Source organism: Micromys minutus (genome assembly GCF_963924665.1).
Source record: "Micromys minutus genome assembly, chromosome: 32".
Taxonomy (NCBI): Eukaryota; Metazoa; Chordata; class Mammalia; order Rodentia; family Muridae; genus Micromys; species Micromys minutus.
The window spans coordinates 13,183,340-13,191,651 of record NC_137967.1 but is presented as its reverse complement, the minus strand read 5'-3'; the positions used below and the strand labels follow the sequence as shown (position 1 = coordinate 13,191,651).

The window sequence follows — 8,312 nt, the reverse complement described above, 5'->3', positions numbered from 1 at the left end:
TCTCTGCTCATGCACCACTTTGACAAGGGACAGTTCTGGGTGGTTGTCAGCCCTGAGTGTCTATGGAGAAAAGCACTATTGTGAGAATCAGTCAGGGTGTATGTGTGCAAGCATCTAATTGGAAAGCTGCTGGAACCTATAACACAATGAGCTAATGTTAGACACCATATCATAAAGGAATTTCTGCTCTCCTCTGCATTATGGTCATTAGAAAGTGCATGGGCTTGTAACATGGGGATGAATGTTTGTTGAGAAAATAACCTGGGAACACTGTTCTTGTTGAAGGTGTAACATGGTAACCCTTGTATTCTTGCAGTTATCCTAGAGACTGGAGCTAGGCTATGGTTATGTTGGTGGGCAACTTGGAAACTAATGCTACTTACCAGCCTGTTGGTATACAGGTTTTCAAATGTAGGACAGTTCATCTAAAATGGATCTGATCTAAAAGCTTTGGAATCTCCTCTCTTACCACCACCTCTTCCACCTCTAATTAGAATTCCTCTAGCTTCATGAACATGGGTAGAAACAGGGCTATGTTTTATGATGTGACTGATGCATGATTAGGGGCCCATCATTGGGAAACAGGAGTTAATCTTGAAGCTGAATTCTACTCCTACAGGCTATGGTCATCTTCAAGTGCAAATCGATGTGTGGTTGAACATGCTGTCACTCTATTCTACAGGGACCCCTTTAGTGAAGCCCTTATGACTAGCACCCAATTTCTGCTTTAAGGTTGGTGGAGACCTAGAGGTAGACATGATTTTTGGAAAGCATAATGTTTCCCAAATCGATGTGTGAGCTGTTCGACACCCTCAAAATTCTTTAATAATTAGCAGTCATCTGCGTTTGTTATAACTTCTGTCAAGAGGTATACGGATTTGGGTATAGAGTGAAGGGGAGTAGAGTTATCATGTCATCCCTAAGTTTCTGTGTTCCATTTAATTAAGTTCTTTTTTAGAGTTTGTTTTTTTTTTCTCTACCTGTCCTGAGCTCTGATGTTTGTTATTAAAGTGAAGTTTTTCTCTGTATTTAAACAGCTGAGGAAATTTTATTCGGTATTAAAAATTACAGATTTAGTGACAACATATAAATAAATATTCTTTTTCTTTTTTGTTTTTTTAAACTTTATTTTAAAAAACAAAGATAAAAGAAAAAAATTTAAACATTTTTGCATAATTGTATACAAATACCTTTTTGAAATTGCATTGCTTGGCTTTTTTTTTTTCTTTTTTTTAAGTTTGACACTGTGCATTAAGGTCTTACTAGTTACAATGAGCAAATGTACATGTATAACAGGATGTAACCCGGAATTAGTCAACGTTTTCTTGGTGTGTAAGGATTGAGAATAATGGGGTTTTTGTTTTTTTCTTTTCTTTTTTTTTTTTTTTCTTGAACTTCACACAGTCTGTGAGTTGTTTCTGGGGCAGTCCGAGCCTCTGGGGTTAGCATCCCACTGTCAGTGACTGCATATTTTGTCTGTGCTTTTGTGATTGTGTTATCTCACTAAGGATGATATTCTCTAGCTGCAACCATTTTCATAAGAATTTGGTTAAGTCATTGTTTCTGATAGCTGAGTAGTACTCTACTGTGTAAATGTACCACAAGTTTTGTTCCATTCATCTACTGAAGGACATCTGGGTTCTTTCCAGCTTCTGGCTATTATAAATAGAGCTGCTATGAACATTGTGGTACATGTATCTTTGTTGTATATTGGAGTGTCTCTGGGTTATATGCCCAGAAGTGGAATAGCTGGATCTTCAGGTAGTACTATGTCCAATTTTCTGAGGAATGGCCAGACTGATTTCCAGAGTGGTTGTATCAGTTTACAACCCCACCAAGAGTAGAGAAGTGTTCCTCTTTCTCCACAACCGTGACAACATCTGCTGTCATCTTTTTTTCTTCTTTATTGTTACAGTAGGAATGTATTCTTAACATCCTGACCCTCTCAAGTCCACTTCAGAAATACATTTGTGTTCACAGGAGAATGTACATTGTTGGTGCTAGCATGTGTATGTGTGATTAAATTTTAGTGGTGTGGAATCATTCATTTTTATTTTCATGTGTGTAGTTAACAGCCTTGTACTGAACTTTCCCATCTGCTGCATTGAGCCAGGTTTGCTTTTAGACTTTTTTTCACTATGTAAAATCTAACAGCATACATTAGATCTATCTGCAACTCACCCTGTAGCCTATGCAAACCTGTATGTTTCAGTAATTTTTCTGCCTTAAGACAGTGTTATATAATACTCTGCTCACTTTGTTTAGATCTCCATGAAGACAATAAAATGAAATGACACCTGGTAGGAAGCCACTGACAATCTCACTGCAGAGATCTTGAGCCAGAGATCTTGAGGCATAGAGGCCAAGAAACTTAGGAAACTAAGGCAAGGGGATCACTGAGCTGAAGGTCATCTGGGACAAGCAAATCCCAGATCCAGGTGTGGTAGCACACACCTTTAATCTGGGACACACCTTCAGTTGGAGACCTATATAAGGACTTTGGAATAAGGAAGGCTCACTCTCAGCCTGCCTGCCTGCCTGCCTGCCTACAGGGAGTATTCCTGCCTGCCTGCCTACAGGGACTATTCCTGCCTGCCTAGTGGAGCTCTGACTACTTGCCCTGTGGGATTGAGCATCTGCTATATCTTTGACTTCGCAGCTGCTGCCGGACATTTTCAGGGATTGCACTACAGACTGTAAGTCTCCCATAAGTACCTCCTTGCTACATAGAGACTATTCATAAATTCTGTGACTCTAGAGAACCCTGACTAATACAAAGTGCTACACTATAAGAAAACCAGAAACCTCACCTAACCTGGACTCCTGGGATCTGTCAGACACTGAGTATCTATTAGGCAGCATGCACAAAGGAAATGAGCTCCCAAACAAAGGACTCCACAACAGAACAGCTGAAGCTAATATTTGAGAGAATTTTTGAATAAGAATGTCGGAAAGTCTTGTGGGTTAGAGGGATGATAAAATCCTATTAGAGAAATAGGAGCGGCAGAGGATGAGATGTGGGAGGTAGGTTAAACAGGGGGAGCAGGGTTGAGTATGGTCTGGTAAAAGCTTTAAGAATAAAAAAAATTATGAATACTCATTTTCCTGCCAGGAGATTAAATCATACTAGACACACCCTATCTCATTCAAGCACACTCAGTTAATGCCCAAGACCTAACTGTCAGCTCAGGTTCTCTAATTTTACCAGAGGAATCTGATAAATAGGCTGAAAAGTAATACGGAAGAATAAAACCATGCCAGGACTCAGAGTTTGAGAAATATCATGGATGCGTTTCAATCATGACCATAATCCCATGGTTTATACATTTGCAATTGAGGATCGGATTGACTACAGGGAAGTCTAAACAGGATAAAATGGGGAAAGAATTCATGTTCCTATGAGGTAGCTTATTGGCCTGAGAGGTGTGGCTAGGAAGAGAATGTGTAATGGTGAAAGAGTATTAAAGGAAGGGATTGGCTATAACAGACAGTCTGAGACTTGGAGTTTCAAGAGAGTAACTAGAATGCTGAGAATAAAACTTCTGAGAGCAGTGTCCAAAACAGGGAAGTCATTTATTCTCATCCTTTGCTGGACAGCATCCGTTTAATCTTAATTTGTTTTTGTATGTGGGTGTTTCTTTGCTTGCTTCCTTGCTTGATTTCTTAACCTGGTTATTTTGAAGCAGGAAACTTCATTTAGCCCAAGTTAGCCAGAAATCCATAGGTGGTCAAGTGTCATGAGACACTGAATATTCAGTCTCTACCTCCTTAGTTCTGAAGCAGCCTTTCCCTGCTGGTTTACAGTGGGCTATGAAGGAAATATTCAAGGACTCGGGCACACTGAAGAACTTGATTTATTCTTATATACTCTAATCTACCTTAAAATTTTAATTCAAAGTGAATATAGAATTATAAAATGACAAGTAAGAAAATTGTATGTAGAGGACTCTTGGGTATGAGTTCAAGGAAACTTCAAACAATCAGAGCATTCAGATTTCTGTTTTATTTGTTGATTGGTTTTTTATTTATTAACACCTGCTCAATTCTCCTCCCATTTACCATATTCCAAAGGCTTTCTTCCACTCCTTTTGCCTTTTTGTTTTTAGAATGGGTGTGCCATCTGTGTATCTCCCCATTCTGGTACATAAAGTCTGAATGATTAGGTGTTTCCTTCCCTACTGTAATCCTACAAGGCAGAAGACTTGTCCCACACACAGGCTATGGCTTTTGGATAGACACTTTCTCTGTTTGTTTTGGCCCATGTGCAACCAAGCTGCATCAAGGGTACATTGTGTGGGAGAGCCCTGGGTCTACTCATTCCATCTTCTTTTGATGATGGTTCAGTCTCTGAGATATCCATTGCTTATATTACTTGACTGTGATGTTTTTCCTGTGTAGCTTCTATTCTTTTTGGGAGCTTGTAGTGATCTACAGACCTGCTGAGGGGTGAAGAAGATTGCATTTAGAAAGGGGATACAAGGCCCACGGGGCACATTGGTATGCCTGGCAGGACTAAATGAACCAGGAAAACTGTAGGGAATAAAAGGTGGTCTGTATGGTTCAGGCTCAGCAGATATGAGGAAGGTGGATAGAAAGATTCTGGAAAGAATAAAAAAAATCCTTCAATAACAAGCTGCTCAGGCCTAATATATTCACTCTCTTAAAGAACAGAATTCAACATTGCTCCTACTTCTAAACCTTAAAGAAGTAAAATTTGTATCTATTTCATGAAATACGTTGCTCCATTGATGGTAGAATATGCTTAATGTTTTCACACAAATTGGTCTGAATTATATCTGAAGCTCTTCTTTGTGAGAAGAGTAGAAATCACAGGTTAAATTGGATCAGATTGGGCAAAGTAATAGGGAAGGTCTGTTGAAATGGGCCCTCTTCTAATTGCAGGAGGAACTTGAATAAACTATGGAAATGAGAGAGACAGAAACCATGTCACCAGATATCAAAATATTTCAATGTCACCAGACCAGTAATTGAGACCCTGTCTGGTGTATGTGATTAGTGCGGTTTGGCAGCTTGAAGAGATGGGCTAAAATAAACTTAAATGGATTATTTCCATTTTTTAGATATTCCTAGAGCATCTGCATCTCTAAAAGCCATGATGAACTTGAAAAACCCACCCACACTCCAGCTACTGGCAAGAAGAAGCCTGCTGAAAGATGAAGCCTTGACCATCTCTGCTCTGCCACACCTGCCCAAGCAAAATTTTCCACCACTGTTCAAAGATGCATTCAATAGCAAACAACTTAACCTCCTTAGGCACATGGTGGCAGCATGGCCCTTCCCATGCCTTCCTCTGGGAGGTCTGGGACAATCTCTTAGCCTTAAAGTCCTGAAAGCTGTGCTAAATGGCCTTGACATGCTGATGACAAAGAAGAATAGACCTAGGTAAGTTAGACCAAGATAGCCTGGAGGAATGTATGTGGATGGACTGGTGAATCGAGTAACCACAGTGGTTTCAAGGTTAATTGGAGGCTTTTGATTTTGTGGCTCAGTGTCTTCAAGAATAAAAAAAAAAATCAGTCCAGTATTGTGTCTAGCATTGCTTAGAGCAGAAAGGGTACATATACATTGAGTCAGTCCATGCTTTTTTGCCTGTCACTAAAATTGGAAGATTTGTCCAAGGAATAGACTGAAGGGAAGATGAATTGTGAGGTCATGCAGATTACAAATTGTATCTCCTCATCTAGATGTCCTTCTGTTTTACCCACAGGAGTTGGAAGCTACAAGAGCTTGATTTAAGAGATGTCTACCATGACTTCTGGAATGGCTGTGCTGGAATGCAGCATGTTGTCTGCTCTCCGGATGTCATCTGCATGAGCAAGCCATCGGAGAATTGCCCCATTCCTGAGGAGAAAGGTGCCCTGACTATATTGTTAAACCTTTCCATCTTGTCCCACAGGCCCTCCAAATACCTAAGGTATTTTTATCATTGGGCCAAGCAGCGAAAAGATGTGATCCGTGTGATCTCTCCAAAGTTGACTTTTCATGCCGTTCCTGCATATGACCCCCTGTATTTGTTGGAGGTTTTTGATCCAAGCTCAATCCAGGAACTGGAAATCAAAACATGCTGGGATATGCCTACCCTTATAAGGCTAGCCCCAGGCCTGGGCCAGATGAAAAGCCTCGAGAAACTCATTTTCAAAGAAATCTCTGTACCTTTGGTATGGCGTTGGACCAAAGAGATTATAGCCTGGTCTCATTCAAAGATTCTTCCCCACTTCTCCAAACTGCATAAGCTCCAGCATCTCTATTTGAATGGAGTCTGCTTCGTGGAGGACAGCCTAGAACAAGTGCTGGGGTAAGAAAGGACAGAGATCTTTATCCATTAGTGAGAAAAGAACCTTTTGTTTGTTGTTGTTGTTGTTGTTGTTGTTGTAGTTTTTGTTCTGGTTTGCATTAAGTATTAGTGTATACAGTGATTTCCCAGCCATTTTTAATGTTACATAGATGTGAGCATAGATTGATTACTAGAGAAATTCATGCTGCTGTGACACCATGACTAGTCACCTTAGTAAATTTAGACTGTCATATGCTTACATGATTTACAGTAAGTGTCTTGAGAAACCCAGATGAAGGGAAAATAAATGTACAGAGTGTGTGAGACCTTACAGGACCTATAATCTCATGTCAACACTTACCTCAACTATGGAAGCAGGTTCCATCTGCCTCTGTCTTTCCGTGGTTCAAAGGAAATATAGGCACATGAAGGGGTTTAATAGATGACATATGAGTGGATGCTTGTGGTCAAAATGATGTCTCATGTTCAAAAGAGTGGATATGTGTGGAAGCTGGAACCTGTTGAATTAAATGTTGGCAGACCTGGGAATGTTCCTAAGTGGTTCGCAGTGTTCCTGTTGGGTTTCCCTCCATACAGTATGTGTCCCCCCATATGTTTTCTGCTTACTAGTTCAGAGGGCACTGTAGAGCTTAGGCAGTAGCAGCCATAGGTATTGTTAGGTCTCCCATAGGGAGCACCAAAGGCTTGACCAAAATAATAACTTGAAAATGACCTTGGGCCAGTGTTCGCTCTGCTACTTTGAAGTTACAGACTTTCTCTTCAAATAAATATTGAAGTTGACTAAAGTAACTTTCTCTCTCATTTCTCTCTCTAGGTGCTTGGAGAGTCCATTAGAGACCCTTGCTATAACAGACTGCCTTTTGTCACTCTCAGATATGGAGTATTTGTCCCAGTGTCCATGCATCCATCAGCTCAAACACCTGGACCTGAGTAGTGTCACATTTAATAATTTAGGTCATCCGTTTCTAGGAAGCCTACTAGAAAGACTGAAAGCTACCCTACAGACATTAAAATTGAAGCGTTGTGATATCATGGACTTCCAAATCAGTGCTTTCCTCCCTGGGCTCAGCCAGTGTTCTCAGCTCACTGAAGTCAATTTTCTGAAGAACTTCTTATCCATGGGCAGCCTGAAGAAGCTGTTGCAGCATACAGCCAACCTCACACAGCTGACCCTGGAGAAGTACCCTGCCCCTGACGAGGTCTATGATGACATTGGTGATGTTATTCCACAGAGATTTGTCCAACTTTGTTCTGAGCTTATGGACACACTGAAGGAAATAAGGCAGCCAAAACAGGTCTACTTTGTGAGTAAGAGATGTTTAGATTGTCGTAAATACTTTATCTATGATTTGAAGGCCAGACTGTGTGACTGTTGGGAAGAAATATGAAGAGAGCATTTCTGGCCTCTTATTAATGGAAGGTAGGCCTCATGTGATTCATTAGAGGCATCCAACATGTGCATTCAGGACTTTTTGGATGTATATGGGTAGAGGATTATTTCTTTCTATTTGATCTCCAATCAACTTCTTCTGACTTAATGGAGACCTCTTAATACTGAGTACTATGAACTTAATTTCATCCTATTGTGTATAGCACACACACCCTAGGACAGCAGTGATATTTGACAATTTGACAGCCTGCATCCCACCAACTTCACGTATGAGAGACCATCGGGAATGTGAAGGAAGGAAAGGGACACGACATCACGAAGAGGATAATGGACTGGTTTAGGAGGGCTCTGTGTCATTTGTCCTCTGGATGACATCCACTTTTGGCTGCCCCTCACATACTGTTCTGTACAGTATACATATAATTGTTTTTGAAGTAGAAGATTGGCTGAAAACATAAGTACTGTATGAGGCTCCTATCCCTGTTATTTTGTATCTATCTGTTAATTGGAAGGCTCTGAAGCCTTATATTATCATCTGTAATCACGTAGCATTATACTTTCTCATAGGTTCCAATAAATCACTTTTGAATGAGAACATGCTTTGTT

The 8,312-nt window shown here is 40.4% G+C and overlaps 1 protein-coding gene across 1 annotated transcript; it reads left to right on the top strand.

Moving 5' to 3' along the window:
* Positions 1–5,374: 5,374 nt before the first annotated feature.
* LOC308413305 (PRAME family member 12-like) lies at positions 5,375–7,704 on the top strand (the record flags this gene model as incomplete). Its single annotated transcript, XM_080908230.1, has 3 exons — positions 5,375–5,403; positions 5,729–6,316; positions 7,131–7,704. The coding sequence occupies 3 exons, from the start codon at positions 5,375–5,377 to the stop codon at positions 7,702–7,704; spliced, it is 1,191 nt and encodes a 396-aa protein (XP_080764356.1).
* Between the last annotated feature and the right edge of the window lie 608 nt (positions 7,705–8,312).